General features: G+C 52.1%; 1 protein-coding gene across 5 annotated transcripts in view; it reads left to right on the top strand.

The window, feature by feature from the left end:
* The window catches only part of IQSEC2 (IQ motif and Sec7 domain ArfGEF 2), a 75769-nt gene extending 59589 nt beyond the window's left edge, over nt 1-16180 (top strand). For 3 of the 5 annotated variants that reach the window (XM_068533190.1, XM_068533192.1, XM_068533191.1), the window contains 10 exons: nt 878-1773; nt 3120-3281; nt 3737-3859; nt 4848-5014; nt 7323-7462; nt 8241-8366; nt 10226-10325; nt 10878-11039; nt 12658-12831; nt 13979-14094. In XM_068533190.1, the coding sequence (XP_068389291.1) occupies nt 878-1773; nt 3120-3281; nt 3737-3859; nt 4848-5014; nt 7323-7462; nt 8241-8366; nt 10226-10325; nt 10878-11039; nt 12658-12831; nt 13979-13992 (2064 nt within the window). In that variant the 3' untranslated portion in view covers nt 13993-14094. Of the gene's footprint in view, nt 1-877; nt 1774-3119; nt 3282-3736; nt 3860-4847; nt 5015-7322; nt 7463-8240; nt 8367-10225; nt 10326-10877; nt 11040-12657; nt 12832-13318; nt 13369-13978 lie in introns of all 5 variants that reach the window. The other 2 variants (XM_068533194.1, XM_068533193.1) reach the window with 1 other exon arrangement.
* The last annotated feature ends 4964 nt before the right edge of the window (nt 16181-21144 follow it).

The raw sequence follows: 21144 nt of genomic DNA, 5'->3' as shown, positions 1-21144 counted from the left end.
GAGTGGCTTGACTGGTGGTTCTGGTTCAGGGTCTCTCATGAAGCTGTGATCAAGCTGTAGGGCAGGACTGTAGTCTCTGAAGACTTGACTGGGGCTGATGGGTCTGCTTCCAAGCTCACTTTCTTGGCTGTTGGCAGGAGGATTCAGGGCCTTACCACGTGGGCCCTGTCTCTATAGGACTGCTCACGGTGTGGCTTTCCCCAGAGTGAGGGGTCTAACAGAGGGAGCACAAGTGAGCGAGAGTGCTCAGGATGGAAGCTGCAGTCTTTCATAACCTAATCTCAGAAGTGACATCCCCTCACTTCTGCCGGATGCTGTCAGTCCCATAGACCAACCCTGGGACACTATGGTACACGAGGGTGTGAATACCAGGAGGCAGGGATCATTAGGGGCCAGTTTGGAGACTGAAAACCATAGTGAGGCAGAGTTACTAGCCATGGTCCAGATTCTCGAGGCTAAATATTATGTATTTCCTAAGAGAGAACCAGACAGAGGGCTCTGGGAGCCCAGAGGCAGCTGGGACTTTGGTTTACCCTAAGGGAAGGCAGAGGCAGGAATGTGGCTTGGATCAGGGAAGAGGTGGCATTTGGCTTGGGTCTACATGGACATGAAGGAGGTATTGGGATATCTGAGAAGGGAACTTGTGGGCATTAGTTCCAGCTCCTGTGAGCTCACAGTGGCTCCCTGGGAGTTATTTTATATGCTGCAGAGAATCTGTGGAGGTCAGGGAGGGGAAGCCCTCTTTTTGGCTGCCCCACCAGGAAGATTCCCCCCTTTTTCTTTCCCTCCCTCCCTCATTCCCACCCTTCCACCATCCCACCATCCCACCATCCTTCATCTTTCCTCCCTTTCCCTCCTCCCCTTTTCTCCCATACAGGTAAAGTCTCTGGCTGAATCCATTGACGAGGCCTTGAACTGCCACCCATCGGGGCCCATGTCTGAGGAGCCAGGGTCAGCCCAGCTGGAGAAGCGAGAGTCGAAGGAACAGCAAGAGGACAGCTCGGCCACATCCTTCAGTGACCTTCCCCTCTACTTGGATGACCCAGTTCCCCCACCATCCCCTGAGCGACTGCCCAGCACAGAGCCCCCACCCCAGGGCCGGCCTGAGTTCTGGGCACCCGCCCCTCTCCCACCAGTTCCTCCACCAGTGCCACCAGGGACCCGGGAAGATGGTAGCCGTGAGGAAGGCACTCGCAGGGGTCCTGGGTGCTTGGAATGTCGGGATTTCCGGCTGCGAGCTGCCCACCTTCCCCTGCTTACTATTGAGCCTCCTAGTGACAGCTCCGTGGACCTGAGTGACCGCTCAGATCGCGGCTCTGTCCACCGTCAGCTCGTGTATGAGGCTGATGGCTGCAGCCCCCATGGGACCCTGAAGCACAAGGGGCCACCAGGCAGGGCCCCGATCCCACACCGCCACTACCCAGCCCCGGAGGGCCCAGCCCCAGCCCCGCCAGGGCCCCTGCCACCAGCCCCCAACAGTGGCACTGGGCCCAGTGGTGTGGCTGGGGGTCGGAGGTTGGGGAAGTGCGAGGCAGCAGGCGAAAACTCTGATGGTGGAGATAACGAGAGCCTTGAGAGCTCCAGCAATTCCAACGAGACCATCAACTGCAGCTCTGGCTCCTCTTCGCGGGACAGCCTGAGGGAGCCTCCAGCCACCGGCCTGTGCAAGCAGACTTACCAGCGGGAGACCAGGCACAGCTGGGACTCGCCAGCCTTCAACAACGACGTGGTGCAGAGGCGGCACTACCGAATCGGCCTCAACCTCTTCAATAAGTACGTGCTCTCGTTCCCACTCCCTCGCCCCTTCCTACCGTGCTGCGGACACTTTGACCCCTGGAGGCAGTGATCCTGCTGCCACCATCCTCTCATTTTGTGGATGGTGTTTCTCTTCAGCTGTTCAGGGAAAAGAATTGGCAACAGTAGAAAGCTGCCCTCACCCCCATGAGAGGCAGTTCTGGTCCTAGTTCCGCTTCTGACTGGCTGTGTCATCTTGGGTGAGATGCTTCCCTCTCTGGGCCCTAGTTCTCTGTCTATAGGATGGATTCTGAACTTTGGGTCGCCCACCTTCCCTTTTTGGTAGGGAGGCGATGTGGTGTATGAAGAACCCTGTTCTCAGAAACGGGAGACTTGGGCCAGACTCACTGGGTAGCCCTGGGCAAGGTGTGTCCCTTCCTTGGGCTTCAGTGTTTCTATCTATTAACTAGCAGGGTGTGGATATTTGAGGTGTTGGGGGCAGGGTGCTGTGTTGGACTAGTCAGTGACCAGGACCGAGCTCTTTCTAGGTACCTGGTCTTGTGCCAGGTGCTTAGCAGTGGAATGGGAGTGTGACGTTTGATTAGAAAATAATTAGAAAACAAATGCCTTACATCTTCATAGCCTATGAGACATGGCCGTCTATATTTAGTTCTCAGGATAACTCAGGAAGGTTGGTAGTCGTGTCCCTATTTTATAGAGAAGGAACTGAGGCTTGGAGAAGTAAAGGGAATTGTCCCAAGTCATGCGTAGTAAGTGATGGATCTGAGACTCCCGTGGCACCAAAGTCTTCCAAATTCTAGCCTCGTAGGACCCTAAGGCTCTGGGGTTCTGAATATGGGATAGCTCAGACCCAGATATGGCCTAGTGGAAAATAGGGAGCAGCTTGTCTATAGAAACACTCACAGAGGCTGGGTGATACCTGTCTGAGTGGGGTGTGGGATGCGGACAAAGTAATCTTTTCACTTCTCTCCTACTCTGAGGGTCTGTGACTCAGGGAGAAGGACTTAGCCTGGAACTCAGGCTTTCTCCCAGGACTCCTCAGTGCCTGTGAGGAATATCAAAGGTCCTGGCACACAGCAGGCTCTCATTAGATCTTAATTTTCTTTCAATCGTAGTGTGGCTCCAGTGCAGGAGGAAGTTGGGTTGAGGATACCTTGGAATTTTGAAGCACTGTGAAATGGGAAACTGTCTTCTTCTCCTTGGTCCTCAGTTTTCTCACCTGTACCATGAAGGGAGTGGACCAAGTTATATATTCGACTTCCTTAGTTCTCTGAGGACACGGTTGGGCCCAAAATTAGTTCAAGAAATGGGACGGGGGCAGAGTTCCAGGAGGACAATCTCATCTACCTCCCCTCTTTCTGCAGGAAGCCAGAGAAGGGTATCCAGTATCTGATCGAGCGGGGCTTCCTGTCAGACACGCCGGTGGGAGTGGCTCACTTCATCCTGGAACGGAAAGGCCTGAGCCGGCAGATGATAGGGGAATTCCTAGGGAACCGGCAGAAGCAGTTCAACAGAGACGTGTTGGAGTGAGGACCCCAGGCTGGGGCAGACTGGGCCAGGGGTTCCTGGAAAAGGAGGGCAGGAGGGAGATACACTTTGCAAAACAGGATGAATAGACCTTCCTGCTCCCATACCTCTCTGCCGCAAAGAGATCTGATCTCTCTTGGAACTAGTCCTAGAGTCTTCTGGGTGGCCCCAGGCAAGGCATGCTTGTCCTTTGGCCTGCTTTGAGCCTCAGTTTTCCCATCCCTGATATGAGTGGGTTGACGGAACAGACCGTTAGTAACCATGTGCCTGGCCTGGACTTTTTGGGATGGATTCCATTTCAGACGTTCTATCCTCATAAGTACTTGCTTAGGACACAGGTCCAGATTTTGGAAGTCTATCAGTGGGGGTGTTGGTTCATTGGAGCAGGTCAAGGTGGGTCAGAGGTTTTCTGCAGGGAAATTGAGAGTGCCACACACCCTTCTCTGCTCCTCAGCTGTGTGGTGGATGAGATGGACTTCTCCTCCATGGATTTGGATGACGCACTCCGGAAGTTCCAATCCCATATCCGGGTTCAGGGTGAGGCCCAGAAGGTGGAACGACTCATCGAAGCCTTCAGGTGTGCCCACTTCCCACTCCTGAAGCTGCCCTTCCCTACTTTGGGGGGCAGTGTAGGATGTGTCTACAAGTCACCTCTCTGAGCCTTATACTTTCTTAACCAGAAAATGGAAGTTATAAATCCTATCTTGCAAGGCAGTTGTGAGGATCAGAGGTAATGTGCCTAAAGTATCCAGCTCAGCATCTGGGACATGGGCATCCAACAGGTGACAACAGCATCAGCAACAACAGCTCGTATTCATTGAGCTGATACTGTACTCACCAGATATTGGGTACTGAGCTGGACACTTTACATGATTATTTCAGTGAATACTCACAACAACCTGGTGAGGTAGGTGCTTCTCTTATTATTCCCATTTTGCAGATGAGAAATAGGAAGTTTAGAGAAGGTAAGTAACTAGCCCAGAGTCATGTGGTGAATAAGCAGTGGAACCAGGATTTGAACTCATGTGTCTGACTCCATGACCCATGCCCTTAACTATTATCTTCCTCTGTGAATGCTTCGGGGATCAGGCATCAGACCTGGGTATAAATCCTGGCTCCACTACTTTGAGGTATTTAGAGGAGAAACAGAAGAGTTACTGAGAGCTTGTTTCCCAACATGGGAGAAGGATTTGCTTTGTAGTCAGAAAGATCTGCATTTTCATCCTGGTTTCACCATTTATCAGCTCTGCTGCCTTGGGCAAGTTACCTTACCGCTTTGGACCTCAGTCACTTCATCTGTAAAATGGGGCTGCTACTAGCTACCTTGCAGGACTGTGATAGGATTACATGAGATGATGTACATAAATCCCCTGGCAAAGCTCCATGAAAGGTAGCGGTTGTGATTTTTACGTGTAGTCTTGAGGAAACCCTGAAGAAAGACAAGAGACCCAAAGGGTTTGGGAGTATGTCTTGGAGGAAGGAGTTGGTGGTGCCAGATGGGAGGATAGTGGGTAGGTGGAGATTACTGGTGCCTGACCCTGGCCCTGACCCCTCCTGTCCTGCAGCCAGCGGTACTGTGTGTGTAACCCAGCTCTCGTGCGCCAGTTCCGGAATCCAGACACCATTTTCATCCTTGCTTTTGCCATCATCCTTCTCAATACCGATATGTACAGTCCCAGCGTCAAGGCTGAACGCAAGATGAAACTAGATGACTTCATCAAGAACCTGAGAGGTGACCCCAGACCTCCCCATCAGCTTTCCCTGTCTTTTACCTGGGAAGGGAAAGTGGGCTGGGTGGCAGGGGTGGGGAAGGAAGAGGGAGATCACATCTGCTCCCTGGAAATTAATCTGAATTTCTGCCAAGGCTGGATGTGCCCACAGCATTTACTTGTTAATTCACTCAAATAGTCATTTGTCCATCCATTCATTCCCACACTGAATACTGACTGAACAGGAGGTCCTGAACAGGAGGTGCAAGCCCTGGCTCTTACGGAACTTACACTGATTCACTCACACGTCTGTTTACTCATCACTCCCTCTTTCCCTCCCTTGTTTATTTATGCCCATAAAGACTCGTTTATTTTAGGTACCCTTTCCTCCACTTATGCATTCATTTATTCACTCCACCAACCAGCCAGGCAGTTGACACTGGGTGCCTCATGTGTACCAGTCCCTGTGGTGGGCGCTCAGGACCGGGGAGGGGCATCTGCCACAGTCCCTGCCCTAAGAGGGCTCCCGGTTTGTGGGAGAGATACCCAGCACAAGACAGGAAGTGAACTGTGATGTCAGACAGGCCGAAAGTACAGTCAGAGCTCAGGGGAGAGAGAGCCTACCTCCAACATGCTTCCTGGAGGAAGCAGTATTTTCATTTTCAGGTGGCTCTTGAAGGCACAGATAATGTGATGGAACAGTGATAGAGGAGGCTTACCTAGCAGTAAGAATAACAAAGGCACAGAGGTAGGAAAACGTAAAGTTGTTTGGAGAACAATCAAGAGTGGGTGGACAATCCAGTTGGTAAGGTCAGTTGGAACCAGTATACAGCAGCCTTGAGTGCCAGATGAAAGGTGTCACCTTGACCTTTTTTCTCGGTTTATTGTATCGATGTCAACCCCTGCCTCTCACCAAAGAGCAGCCTACTAAAAATGGCACAGATGTTAGGATTATTTAAACAGAAATGAAAGAGGGAAGTATAATTGAGGGAAAACAAACAGACAAGACAAATTTGCTGACTGTCGCGGTTTGCACGACTGGGCTCTAAGCTCTCTGGCAGCTGAGGTAAAAAGGCGGTGCGATGAAGGCTGTTCCTTTAGCACCTGGTGTCCAAGGAGGAGGTGTGGCATTTCCAAAGGAGAAAACATTTTCTTTAGCAGAAGGTTTAGAGAGAAGAGTGAGTGTGTTTCGCTCAGCAGACAATCAGAAGGATGGTAGACTTGAGAGGAGGGAATTAGACAGATCAGAGGCCATCTGGAGCTGTCTCCCAGAATCCTGCCATTCGTCATTCGTTCGTTCCTTCATTCATTTCATCCATTCTCCCTTCCCCCCTCCCTGTCTCTCTCTCTATCTCTCTCTCTTTCTCTCTTTCTCTTTGTGTGTGTGTGTGTGTGTGTGTGTATATGTGTGTATATGTATGTGTGTATACATATATACATATACACACATATACATATTTTATATATGTATGTATATGTGTATATATTTCCCCCTCCAATTATTAAATAAATAAGCAAACAAACGAATGAAATAAATACCTGCTCATTCTGGAAATTTTAGAAATATAGCAAGTTATTAAAAATTTTAACCATCCAAAATTCTGCCCCCTAGAGGCAACCATGGTTGATATTTTGGTGTATTCTAGTCTTTTTTTCCTGTGCATATGTACCTTTTTATACAGTTAAGATCAGGCTGTACATGCAATTTATTATCTTGCTCTTTTCACTTAACTTGCTACAGGAATTTTCTCATGCTTTTTTGATAGACATCAAATTTTTAATAGCTGTAAGTTATTTTATGAAACAGGTATACTCAACTTTACTTAAGTATTCTTCTGCTGTTAGAACTTAGGTTGTTTCAAATTTTTCCCATAAGTTGTACTTATACATATATCTTTGCACATATTTCTGAGTAATGCCTTAGAGTAGGTTCCTAGAAGAGGAATCACTGAATACTTAGGCTTGCCAAATTGCCTTCCAAAATAGTTACGTTAGTATATCTGCCTGCTTCCCTGAACTCTTACTAACACTGGATATTATCATTTAACATTATTTTTGCTAGTTAGAAAGGCCAAAAAAAGTGTCTGATTGTTTTAGTCACACTGTACTCTGAGTTGTTTAGACAAAATCCCCACCCTGGGGAAGAAAGCAACTGACTATCTTGAAGGGCGCCTTTCTTGGCCCGATCCTGACCAAGGGACCGAGGGTGCCCACTCCCTTCAGTCTTGGCCATTGTTATGGCCCACGCTTGGGTGTGGGGTGTTGTGGAGAATCCCTGCCACCCACTCCCCACATGTATACTATATATTCCTGTGTATTCCCTTCACCCAGGGGTTGACAACGGTGAAGACATCCCCCGAGACCTCCTGGTGGGTATTTACCAGCGCATCCAGGGGCGCGAGCTGCGGACCAACGATGACCACGTGTCTCAGGTGCAGGCTGTGGAGCGCATGATTGTGGGCAAGAAACCGGTAAGCGCCTTGGGAGACTGCAGAAGGGACAGGGTTTGGGAGGTGAGCCCATGCCCCTCTCTGAGCCCCAGGCTCCCCTCAACTGCCGAACGGAGTGGGTGGTGATGCATTCCTCAGGGGTGGTGGGGCGGGTTGAGTGAGATGCTCTATGGGAATGCATCTGGCACATGGCAAGGCACATCATGGGTGTGTATAAACATTAGCATCCTTCACACCTCTGGTTTTGCCTGTCCATCCCAAGTGAGCAGCCAAGATAATAATTAGCTGATGACCAAAGCCAAGAACACACTCTAGTCTTTTAGTCAACAAACATTTACAGATGCCTTTCCACTGAGCCCAGCATTTCGATTGGCACTGGGGACACAGATATGAATAAGATGTGGTCTCTGTCCTTGGAAGCACTCACAGACTGGGTGGGGAGGTGTCAGACAAAGGCACAATACCTTCACCTTATAGTTAGGTTAATTTAGGGGAGTACACGGGAGGGAGAGGTCATTTTCAGCCCAGGGAGATCAGGAATGGCTTCTTGGAAAAGAGAACCCTGGAACTGGGGTTTGGAGGAGGGGTGGAATGTGGCCATAGGGAGCTGGGCAAGAAAGGCATTCCAGACACAGGGAGCTGCAGGGACAAAGATAAGCCGAGGCTTAGTTGCTTAGACTCCTTGTGTCAGAGTGACAGTGATATGTACCAGAGGTGAACTTCCTCTTGCAGTTAATGTTAAGATGCCTGAAGCTGGTGGGCTGGCCTTGTGGACACCTATTTCTTCATGCCTATCTAGGTCCTGTCTCTTCCTCACCGTCGACTGGTTTGCTGCTGCCAGCTCTATGAGGTGCCAGATCCAAACCGCCCACAGAGGCTAGGGTTGCATCAGCGAGAGGTCTTCCTCTTCAACGATCTCCTTGTGGTATGAGCACTGAGGGGAGAAGGAGGGAAGGTGGTGAGCTTGGACCCCGGGTCTGGTGTGAACCATATTAACATTGGTGGGTGGAGGCGTGGCAGGTAAGGAGCTCTGCCATGTGATCTGAGTGGCTCTGCCCCTCCTTTACTTCACCACTTGGAGGATCCATTTGGAGGTAGTGACAGCCACATGGGGGCAGAAAATGTGAGGACCAGGGCAGATGACAGGCGTACAATCTGGGAAGTGGTAGAAAAAGTCCCTGCCTACCTCAATAGCCCAGTGGGTTGGCTGGAGGAAGTGAACCTGTGACCCTGGGGTCAGTCTGAAACCTTCCGGTGGTCGGGCTGCTTGAAGTGATTCTTAAAACCGAGCTCATCACCAGTGTAGACGTGTGTCTTTTAGAACTAGGGCTCTTAGGACTCTGCAGGTGGGAAGGGAAGTTCAGGGTCTCCTGTCCAACCTCTTACCCCACGGAAGAGCCAGCTTCCTGCATGGCTTTCTGCTTGCATGAGTGCAGGCACAGAAGGCTGCCTTCCTCCAAGGCAGCCAGTTTCCCGTTCAGACAGCTCTGACTGCTAGAATCTGTCTCTCAGTGGGTTTCCTTCAATAATCTTCACTCAACCCTTGGGATCACAGAGAACAAGTGTTCTCCCCCTGCTCTGAGACAGCTCCTCCGGGGTTTGAGGACAGTGACCTGTCCTCCCTTGGTCTTCTCTCCTTTAGAGCGGGTCTCGCAACCTCGGCACTATTGACATTTGGGGCAGATGTGGGATACTTTGTTGTGAGAGCTGTCCTGTGCATTGTAGCATGTTTAACGGCATCCCTGGTCTCTACCTACTAGATAGCAGTAGTACTCCTCAACTAACAATGTCTCCAGACATTGATAAATGTCCTCTGGAGGGCAAAGTCACCTCTAGTTGAGAATTGCTGCTTTAGATGAAGCTCCTCCAGTGCCCTCTCTGAGCCTTTATTTCCTCCTCTGTGAAGTAGAGCTAATCCCTATCTCAGGGTTGTCATGGGGATGAAATAAGAGGTTAGATGCGGACTAGCCTAACCCAGAGGAGGGCCTGGCCCACGCAGGTATTGAGTAAATGTTTCACCATCCATCATGTGCTGACACCTGTGGGTGCCCAGCCCCATGCTAGGCACTGGGTTCCCAGAGATGAGGGAGACTCGGTCCTCGTTCTCGGGGAACTCACAGTCTGAAGGGCTAAAAAGATGCTTTGCATAACTGTGCACTGTAACCATCCTGAAATCAAATCATGTGCTTTTAAGCGCCATTTGCAGGTGGTCTGAGGTGTTTACAACCTATGTTAGCTCAGCCCAGAGTGCCCAAGTACTTGATAAAGACCTTGGGTTGTTGAGAAGGAGACTCGTTAACTCTATACATTGCTTTACTGAAGATTGCTAATGTGCCCCGGGTCTGGTCCAGGTGGACAAGATACATGAAAACCAGACTCCTCTTGGCGCTCCCAGTCCAGCAATCACACACTCAGAGCACTCTCCTAAAGCCTAGCGGTGAAAGGCACTGAACCAGCACTCTGGAAGCTGAGAAAATGGCGGGAAATCTATGTGAGGTGTTAGAACAGGCTTCCTGGAGGGAGCAGCATTCAGTTAGTTCCTGTAAAAATCGAAAGTGCCTGTTGTGCGTCATCATTACATCAGGAACTTGCATTTTTCTCCCGTCTTTCCTGTTCCGCTCCACAAGCTTCAGTTCTCCCCAGCTTGTGGGTATGTGTGTTTGTGTGTATATGTCTGTTAGTGGCGGTGGGGGAGAGGGGAGGGCAGCTGCAAGCAATAGGTGCCATGTGGAAATTCCCCACCCCAAACCCTGCCTCTTGTCTTTTTCCCCACCCCTGCCGAAGGTCACCAAAATTTTCCAGAAGAAGAAGATCTTGGTGACGTACAGCTTCCGTCAGTCCTTTCCCCTCGTGGAAATGCACATGCAGCTCTTCCAGAATTCATGTGAGTCCCTTCTTGGATCCCAGCATCCCAAGAGTCTTTGCCATGGCCCTCATGCTCATCCTTCCTCCACACCAACCTCCAGTTTTTGGACTCCTTTACAACTGGGCTAAGGTCTCCAAAGCACCTACTTGGTCCCTACTTGTAAGACAGGCCAGGGTGGAGTATGACTTGTGCCCTGGGGAGCTCATGGTCTGGCAGAGAACTGCAGCATGTATGTTTTTTGGTGGGCCAGAGAGATGGCGCTCATGGTATGCATTGAAGGACTAAGCCAGAGGAGCTTTGATGGGTGGCCTTCTGGGCAGCAGAAGCAATGTGAGTAGAGGTAGAGGCATGAGAAAAGGGGTTCTAGAGAGCAGCCAGAGTTCAGTCTGCCTTTACAACCAGGGCCGTGACTACCAGGAGTTTGGGGGCTTTGGAGCAAAGGGGAGCTGCTGCTGCTGCTCACGCAGAGAAGAGGCTGGGTCAGAGTTGGACATTAGAAAAACTTATTTCACATATGAGCCACCTTGCTTCAGTCCTGACAGAGGTGCCTGACCTCCTCCCTCCCCACAGATTACCAGTTTGGGATCAAGTTGCTGTCTGCAGTACCTGGCGGGGAGCGCAAAGTCCTCATCATCTTCAACGCCCCCAGCCTCCAGGACCGGCTGCGCTTCACATCCGACCTGCGAGAATCCATCGCTGAGGTGCAGGAGATGGAGAAGTACCGCGTGGAGTGTGAGTAGCCCAGCCACGTCTCCTTCCCCGTCTCCTGATACAGTGCCTTGCGAACACTAAGAATCCTGTCCTCTGAGAAGCTCAGAGTTGAGGGTTAGCTTGTCCAACCTTCCTACCCTCATTCCAGGAACCCTTCAGCCTCTGCTTGAATAGCTTCAGTGACAAGGGGCTCATTAACCTCTCAGCCTCAGATTATTATTCCAAGCCCTAATTATGAGCCAACTCTTCCTTCTATTGAAAGGCAGCAAGGAAAAGAATCAGGGTATTGGAGGTAGGACTCTAGTTTCAGATGCCAGGTATGCTACTTATTATCTGGGTAAACTGGGGCAAGGTGCCTGACTCTCTGAGCCCCAATTTCTTCATACATGAAACTGGGGTGGTGAAATCTCCTTCGCAGAGTTGTGGAGATTCAATGAGATAAGGTGGAATGTGTGCCCTACATGTTCGTAGGACATGAGTGTTGAACATCCTAGGTGTCCGACAAATGTCACCCCCCTTCCCAGCCTCTCCTTTCCTCTCCCCACATTCTAGTTCCCGAGCTGAGTCCTGGTGACCCATCCTCCCAGCCTCCAGGGGACATATCAAGTCATTTTGATCATATATGATGGAAAATAGTGATTACATCTCATTCCTCCCAATGCCCTCTAAGTTTTCTCTTCTCCAGGCTAAGCAGTCACAGTAAAGTAACATGGTGTTAAGGAGAAAGAGGCAGGCAGAGAAAGAGAGAGACAGAGACAGAGACAGAGACAGAGGCGGCGGACAGCTCCTCGGTGAGGCCTTCACAGTTCCAGGGTCTGCTGTGCTCCTCAGCAAGGCAGGGTCACTCATTCAGCTCACCAGATCCTTGAGACCCTGGGGACATTCAGAGAGAGGGTGAGCATGCCAGGATGAGGGGAGGGTGATAGACAGAAGTCTCCGTGACCTCCGCAAGGAGGCAGGAGTGTAAGGCTGAGAGTACAGGCTCTGGACTCAGGCAGACCTGCTTCCAGAATGTCGGCTCCCCCACTTCCAGCTGTATGACCCTGGGCAAGCTCTGTGACTTCTCGGATTCTCAGTTTCTTCCTCTGAAAACTGGCTACTAATACTTACCTCTGAACTGGTGTAAGGATTGAGAGAGATCGAGTACACATAGCACCCAGCATACTGCTGGCACATAATAGATGATTTGATTCCCTTTGGTTTCCTGCTCCTGTCCTTCCAGGAGCGCTCTGCTCTGGAGCAAGGTATCTGAGAATGGAGAGGGCTCTGGAATGAGTGCCCTTCGCCATAGGCTCGAAGGGCCTTCCTGCCCCTCCTGGGAACAAAGCAGCCAATGTAAAGCTCAGTTTTGAAAGGTAGGGGTGGTCTGGGAGACCAGGCAGGGAAGGGGAGAGGAGCCGGAGGAGCAGACACTGAGAGGGACAAGGGAAGACTGAGCCAGAGGAGATGGTGCGAGACGGGCTGGGCGCCGCAGTGCTTAGGAGATGTAGCTGAGGTTTGGCTGTCCAGGGGGCGAAGCAGGAGGCCTGAGGACAGAGAAGGTGAGGAGGGGGAAGGCCCACGGAGGGCTGGGGTCAGTCAGGTGGCCTCTCACTCCTGTCCCTGACCTTCGCTCCCTGTCTCCCCACCTGCCACCCAGCGGAGCTGGAGAAGCAGAAAGGTATGATGCGGCCTAACGCCTCACAGCCCGGAGGGGCCAAGGACTCGGTGAACGGCACGCTGGCCCGAAGCAGCCTGGAGGACACGTATGGGGCAGGCGATGGGCTCAAACGGGGAGCGCTCAGCAGTTCCCTGCGAGACCTCTCTGATGCAGGCAAGTCTCCCAGGGCCCCTGCCCAGGCTGGGGAGCCGTGGGACGGGGTGTCCTCTTCGCCTCCCATCACCGACTGCCAGCCTTCCTTGCACCCGCCACACGTGCACGCACCCTGCCTTCATCCAGAGCCCTGGGTGCCGCGCCGCAGGGGGCCTGGGAGCCGGGTCAGAACAGGCGGATCCCAGGGTTTGGGCCAGGGAGCGCGAATGGGGCCACAGTCTTAGCCCCTCTCTCTCGCCGCTCCACCTCTCCTCTCTTTCCTCTTCTGTCTGTCCAGCACCACCTCTCCTCCTCCTCCATCTTTTCCTCCTCTCGCTCCTCCTTCTCCACCTCTCCTCCTCCCCACCTCCCCCTCTTCAGCGGGGGAAAGGGAATAGGGGTGTCTGTCCCCGGGAGGGGCCCAGACCTGGTGCCCAGCTCTGGAGCCCAGCAGGGTGGGGAGGGGGGGTTGCTGCTCTGACGCTGGGCTCCTTGCTTGTGGGTGCAGGGAAGCGGGGGCGGCGTAACAGCGTGGGATCGCTGGACAGCACCATCGAAGTAAGTGCCAGCTCCTGCCCCACTTGTCCTCTGCATGAGCCCTGCCCCGCCGCCCGTGGAGCCCCAGAAGAGGAGGGGACCTGTTGCTTCCCCCTCTTCCCTGCCGGGAACCCTGCGGCTACCTCTCCCAGCCAACCACTCTCTCAATCTGTCCTCAACTCTGTCTGTCCTCACTCTGCCTGTCTCTCAGTCTATCTTCCACTCTCCCAAGCCCCCTCTCAACCCCAGGGCCGACTCCAAGTAGTGATGCCCTTGGAGTTGGGCCCAGAGAAGCTCTTACCTCCAAGTCCTGCTCTCTGACCCTGAGCAAGTCACTCTGTCTCTCTGGGCCTAACATGCTCCCTGTCTGCAAAATGGGGATGAGGAGGAGGTACTGCTAACTCTTCCTCTCCCAGCTGAGGCTCAGATGAGATAGTGGATGTGACAGCAGAGCTCTGCAAGCTGGGGGCGCTCCATGTACAAGTACAGGACTGTGACTTGGTTTTCATTATGCCGTGGGTGGGGGGGGGTCCTGTCTCCCCAGCTCCAGCCCTCAGGGACCGGGTGGAGTTTAGGGTTGGGGGTTTAGGACATCTAGACCGGCCTGACTTCCACCCCTCCCCCCTTCCAGGGGTCTGTTATTAGCAGTCCACGCCCTCACCAGAGGATGCCACCTCCGCCCCCACCCCCGCCGCCAGAGGAGTACAAGAGCCAGAGGCCCGTCTCCAACTCCTCATCCTTCCTGGGCTCCCTATTTGGAAGCAAGCGGGGCAAGGGGCCCTTCCAGATGCCACCACCGCCAACAGGCCAGGCCTCTGCCTCCTCTTCATCTGCTTCTTCCACCCACCACCACCACCACCACCACCACCACGGTCACAGCCACGGCGGCCTGGGGGTGCTGCCTGATGGGCAGTCCAAGCTCCAGGCCCTGCATGCCCAGTATTGCCAAGGACCGGGCCCGGCCCCGCCCCCCTACCTCCCACCCCAGCAGCCCCCTCTCCCCCCACCTCCTCAGCAGCCCCCGCCCCTGCCGCAGCTGGGCTCCATTCCACCGCCTCCTGCCTCAGCTCCTCCTGTGGGGCCGCATCGCCACTTCCATGCCCATGGCCCAGTCCCAGGCCCCCAGCACTATACCTTGGGCCGGCCAGGCAGAGCTCCCAGACGGGGGGCCGGAGGACACCCTCAGTTTGCTCCACATGGCCGCCACCCCCTGCACCAGCCCACCTCCCCCTTGCCCCTGTACAGTCCTGCCCCCCAGCACCCTCCAGCCCACAAACAGGGCCCCAAGCACTTCATCTTCAGCCACCACCCACAGATGATGCCAGCAGCGGGGGCCGCTGGGGGCCCTGGATCCCGGCCACCAGGGGGTTCCTACTCCCACCCCCACCACCCCCAGTCACCATTGTCACCGCACTCACCCATCCCACCCCACCCCTCCTACCCACCCCTGCCCCCACCCTCACCCCACACCCCACACTCGCCCCTGCCGCCCACCTCCCCCCACGGCCCACTGCACGCCTCTGGGCCCCCTGGCACGGCCAACCCACCCACTGCAAACCCCAAGGCCAAGCCAAGCCGGATCAGCACCGTGGTCTGATGAACGGAGAGTGTGAGCTGGGGACTAGGGAGGTCTGGGGAATCTGCAGGAGAGGGGCCTCACACCCTCTCTGCTTCCTCAGTTTTTCCAAAACATATATACACATAGACATGTCCTCCTCCCCACTGCCTCCCTGCCTTGGGACCCCTCCTCTAACCCCCAACAGTCTCCATGGGATTTCCTTCCAGATTCGAGACTCCTTGCCACTTGAAGCCTATACGCAAGGCTCTCAAGCTCTGGGGAGTGGTGAGGACCTTTCAGAGATCCTCGTCCTCTTTCCTCTCTTCACCCTCCCCCCTCCCTTTCCCTGGAGGTCTAGTTGGGTGGCCTCAGACCTCCGGGCCAGTGTGAGCTCCCTGTCAGCCATGGCTGGTAGGGAAGGGCAGGTGTCGGGAACAAAGAGGGTGAAGGCTTCCCCAGGGCACCTCTGGCCGCGTAGGACCAGGAGGGAGCTCTGTAGAGTTGTGGCCAAACCTCAGCTGGCTCGGCCCTCTCTCTGACCTCAGGGCCTGGCCACGCACCTCCATGTGTCTGTCTACCTGCTGGAGGACATGGAGTGTCAGTGCACGCGGTGGGTGGGCCCCCACTTATGCTGGTCCCCAGGTGGGGCAGTGCTTCCTCTTTGGAGCCAATCTCTGCCCTCTCTCCAGTGGGCCCCAGCCCAGACCTCTTCAGCTTCAGGACCTTGCCTCTCCTTGCAACGTTCTTATCCTGATCAAAGTCCAGACAGGTTTGGGGCGGGGGGGCTCAGGTCTGGGATGAGAAGGGCGCTGCCCTCCCTCACCCATATTGCATGCCCCCCATTCCCTCACACCTACCCCACCTACAGCTGAAGACAATGCACTTTATAGATATTGCCCACACACACCTTGCTGGGGCAGGGCACCCCGCATCAGCCCTGGGGAGAGGGGCTCCCAGAGAGCCACCGTGAGCCTGAGATGTCCTTCCTGAGGCAGAGATTGGAGCCATCAAAGTGGGGGCTGGGAGCCAGGATGCCTGAGTCCTTCTGTCCGTCAAACTCTCCGCTGCCTCTCCAGCCCTTTTACAGCCCTGTTTATTTATTATAAATATATTTTTTACAAGCCCCAGCTCCTCTTCTTGCCCCGCATATCCAGCTCCTTTCTCAGCTCCTGCCTCCCTCTCCCCTCTCCACCATGGGCTGCAGTACAGACAGACAGATAGACCCTGGCTGTATGAAGGGCCAGGGACCCCAGGGCTTGGGGGTGGGGAAGGGCAGCAGTGGGAGGGGCTGTATGGAGAGGAGCTGGGGTTTAGGCATTGTCTTTTTTCCTCCTTGTATATAAGAATGTATATTTGATGCCTCATAAAAGACCTTGTGCTCACCTCCCGCCTCTGCCTCCTACTTGTGCCCCCTCCCCCACAGTGGAGCCCCGGGAGAGAGGCCTTAGCCCAGGGAGGTGAGGCGCTGATGGTAGAAGCTCAGGCAACTGGGTGGGTGAGATGCTTTGGTTGGGTGGGAGGTGGGGGTGAGGGAGGTTTTCCTGTCTCGTTTCATTAACGATCTGCATGACAGAGCAGAGCGGCAAGGGTCTGGGCTTTGGAGTTGATCCAGTTCAAATCCTGGGGTTTTCCCTTCCTAGTGCCCTCGGGAAACTGAGTCTCTGTTTCCTCAGTTGAAAACTTGGGGTGATAAGCCATTGCCACGTGGGATTGTGATGAAGGCATGAGGTAACGAATGTCCAGCAGCCAGCGTGGAGTAGGTGCTCAGCAAGTTAGTTCCCTTCTCTTCCTTTCACAGGTTGGATACTTCCTCTACTCTTGTGGCATCTATTCTCACCCTTCCTGTGACTGGCCAGGCTTTGCCCTGGAGCCCTCTCTCCTTCCCCACAGCTGGCCACATTTGTGTCCTTAAGGGTGTGTGTGTGGGGGGGGGATGGTGACCTGGGCCAGGAAGTGGGGGCTAGATACATCCGTTTTAAGAGCTCTGTGTATGTACTTGGGATGTTAGATAACAAATAGCTGAGCTCCCTTTAGTTTACAGAGGAGGGGTCAGGCCCAGAGAATGGAAGGGTCTTTCCCAAGGTCACACAGCAAGTCAGGATGGGGCGTTCCTGACTTCTAGTCCAGGCCCTTTTCCAGTGCCCAAAACTGCCTCCCTATAAAATGGACATGTTTCCAGCACCACTAATCATGTCCTGGGTCTCGGCAGAGCCTAGGAGGAATGGGGGACACTGGTTCTTGGTTAGGGTCAGCAGGGTCCCCAGAAGCAGCAGTCAGTAAATATTTGGAGGGCCTTCTTAGAGTGTGGAATGGCCTCTAAGAGGGAGCAGTTTGGATGGCCCCACTCTTAAGCAGCTGGGATCAATGTCTTTGTTTTCTTCCTCTTACGCACATTTAAGCAAAAGCAGCAGTTGGGGCCATCTAAGCATTTGGTCCAGAATCAAGTCCAGTCAGCAGTTTTTTTGTTTCTTCCCTGGTGGACCAAGCTGGACTGCCTTTGGTTGTTCCCACTTCTCCCACCTTCAGCTTGATGCTCGTTTTGTCTTCCCAAAGCTCAGCTTTTAGTACTCAGTCAGACTTGACTGTTGCCTTTGGCAAGTCACCTTGTCCCTCAGAGCCTGGTCTTTCACCTGTAACATAGGGATAATAGTCTTGCAGGGCAGTTGTTAATAGATGCATGTGAAATGCCTACCTCCTGCCAGACACACAGTCAGCTGTTCTCGGCCACCTACAGAAACAGGTACAAACTCCTTTGCCTTGACGTTGGAAGTCCTCCACCACGTGGCCCCGGCCGATCTCTGTAATCCTCTCATTTCTCGCCTACACTTTGGCCATCCACTCACCACTCCCTGAAAAGATCTGTGTGTAATTTCCAAACTCAGTATTTTACCTGTGCCTTCCCCGCTGCCAGATGTACTCCCCTAACATCCCTGATGAAGGTTTTCTCACTCTTATGAGCTGGCCTTAAAGGACCCGTCCCTCACAAAGTGCCCTTGATCACATGCTCTGAGATCCCTCACATCATTATCTATCTTCCCCACTGGGCCATAGCTGGCACAGGCATGACACTGGTCTGAATCACCTCTGTCCAGAGTATTGCCCAGCACAGTGCTTGGCACAGCACAGATGACACTAAAATGTTTGTTGATTTGAATGAATGAATAGTTCTTTCTAAGCTAAATCTTAAAGTATCTTGGCATTGGTTGATTTATTGATTGATGCAAACTGCAAGCTTTCAGGCCCCTCTGGAACCTCCTCATGCTTCTCTCAGCTCTCTCCTACCTTCTCCTCCTCCTCCCTTCCTCACTGCAGTCCCAGCACTGGGCCATCCCTGCTCCACCCTCCCCCTCTCCCTGGAGGCTCACCATCCAGACTGTGGAGGGGTGTTCGGCTCCTCACCTCCCCATTTCCCTGAGGACCTGAAGACAAGGAGTTCGCTGGCTGTCCTCAAACGTTCTACTGCCAATCTCTTTGGCAATGTGGATGAGGAGGGATGACACACAACAAACGACAAAGGTCCTAGAATCTCACGGAGTTCTTATCTTTATCTAGACCAGTGCTGTCCTATTATAAGTCTTCCTGTGATGATGGAAATGTCCTATACCTGTGCTGTCCAATATGGTAACCCCTAGCCATATGTGGCTATTGAGCACTTGAAATGTGGCTGGTTGCAACTGAGGAACTGAATTTTAAAATTTAAATTTAAATAGCCACATGTGGGTACTGGCTACCATATTGGACAATGCAGGACAAGACTTTCAGAAGTAGACAGCCTGGGGGGATGATGTCAATACAATATAGTAATAAGTGCAGGCCCAGAAGGAAGCACAGCATGTGTGGGAGCACAAAGAAAGGGAAAACCCAACTTGGGGCAGGGGTCAGGTAAGCGTTTCTGGAACCGCTCCTTTAGCTGAGTCTTGAACGGTGAGTAGGAATTAGCCCAGTAAAGGAGGGCATTTGTCAGAGGGAGCAGCATGTGCAAAAGCCTGGAGGTGTGCGAGTATGTAATGTTAGCGGAATTATGAGAAAGGAATGCGAGAGGGCAGCCCAGGTGGTGGGCATGGCACATCCCAAAGCAGAGGTGAGCAGTCCCCATAGGCTCATTCCTCTGTTGCCAACAGGTTTTCTCACCCAGGCCTCAGGCCTCCGGGGTCTCCGTAGAAGCTAAAGAAAGACCAGGTGACACATTGGGCTACGTAGTGTCTCTGTTGTAAAGCTATTATTTTTCCCTCTGTAATTAATGAGTATCTTGAGGGGAGATGCATTGACATTATGTAACTGTCTTGTTACTCCTCAAACTTTCACTCACCAGTTTTAGCATTTGCTGATGATTCTTGAGGTTGCCAAATGGTGACTGTCCAATGCCATCATTCTTTTGACATGGATTAGTTGGCTCTCCAGTGTAAAGGAGAGCTTTCCCTTCTCCTATGTTTATGTATTTATATTCTCATGGACCATGCTTGTCTATCATTTTCAGTGAGTTATAACACATTAATGTCATTCTTTATTTCGATGTTCAAGATGTCCCAGATTTGGCCAGCAAGAGGCCCCCCAAGCTGGCTCCTGTGTCCTTTTGGCAGGTCTCCATCTTTCCTTGAGCACTTCCTTGTTTTCTGGCACCACAAGATGCTCCAGGCTCATCTTGTACTTTCCCTGCCCCAGCCCTGGAGTCAACCATTTTTTCCAAGGAGACCTGGAAATGCCTGGTTGACGATGGCATCTAGGAACCAAGATTTGGGCACCAAGTGTTATAGCTACGTTTTCGGGGTTTGCTTTTTTATTTGGAAAAAGTTTGAGCATCTATTGATGATTTTCTAACTCCATCATTCTTTGAAGGAAGAGCTTTCCCTTTTCCCTCATTTTATTTATTTCTATCAGTGTGGAGTCATGGATTTTTATTTTACTCAATGAGTTATAATCCACTACTATCATAATTCATTTGGAATTATCATTATTTTGAATATATCATTTTATTGTTATGCATATGTATTAAGCACATAATATGCATCTATATTTCTCTTTCTCCCTCTCTCTCTCTCTCTCTCTATATATATATATATATATATATATATCTCCATAAATTCACATAGAGCCCTTGATATCTTGAGGAGGCTCTTTTAATAATCTAGGCTAGAGATAGTAAATGGCTCTCATGGGGAGCAGAAGATTAGAAAAAGGCATGGGGAGGAGGGGGTAAATTTCAGAGCTATTTAGGAGTTAGAACTCACAGCTCATACCTACTTCAGAACTGGAAGGGACCCTATTTTACAAATCAAGAAAGTGAGGCACAAAGTCACTATATAGTTCATCCAGAAAACATGGATGGAGTGAGTGTGGTCGAGAGCACAGCTGAGGGTTCCAATCACTGCTCCGTACCAGTTCCATGCCAGACCCTCTCTTCCAGGTGGGTGGGTGAGGCCAACTGAACCCCCAGTCCAGGGTGAGCTCCCTGCTGCTTCCCAGTTTTTAACCCTGCAGTGCCCAGACTCAGGCAAGATCCAAGGATTGAGAAAGGATTCCATTTCCTGAGCACCTGTGGTTTGGAGCGGGGAGGGGGCACCATCTGAGATTTTTACAGGCAGAATTGTACAGCAGTCAGACAGACCTGGGTTTGAACTCTGCCACTTACTAGCCATGTGACTTGGTTAAGTTTATACTTCTCTGAACTTCAGTCTCCTCATCTGTAAAACAGGGATAACAATACCTATTTCATAGCACCTGGCCTTTGATGAATGGTAGTTATCATGATCTCTAATCTTCATAACTACCCTGTGAGGAAGGGTTTACATAGTCTCATTGGATAAATGAGAAAATCAAGGTTCATGCAGGTGAGGTACTTGGTAGATCTCAGTGGGTGAATGTCAGCTGCAAGAAAGCAGGGACCATGTCTGTCTTGGTCACCATTATATTCCCAGGGCCCAGAAGAGTGCCTGGTGCATAGTAGGAATTTGATAAATGTTTATGAATGAATGAATTGGATCTGACTGGCTTCAAAGACTCTATGCAATTTCCATTTGCCCTTCCAGGATGGTGGGGGTGGTGTCCCAGCTAAGGACCTCAGAGAAGGCTTTGGGAAGGCTAGGCTGAGCTGAGACCCCAAACCTGGTCTCCTGACTCCTAATTCATGCTCTTTGCCCTTCACTGAGCTGCCTCAAGATGGAAAGGTCAAACTTCCTTCAACCTAGGATTTGGCATACTCTTTTACCTTCTTTGTTCTCCTCACCCTTCTCCTGCCTAGT

The sequence above is a fragment of the Eschrichtius robustus genome, chromosome X (assembly GCF_028021215.1).
Source record: "Eschrichtius robustus isolate mEscRob2 chromosome X, mEscRob2.pri, whole genome shotgun sequence".
In the NCBI taxonomy this organism is placed as follows: Eukaryota; Metazoa; Chordata; class Mammalia; order Artiodactyla; family Eschrichtiidae; genus Eschrichtius; species Eschrichtius robustus.
Note: the sequence above shows the minus strand (reverse complement) of the source record. Positions and strands in the feature narration are given on the sequence as shown.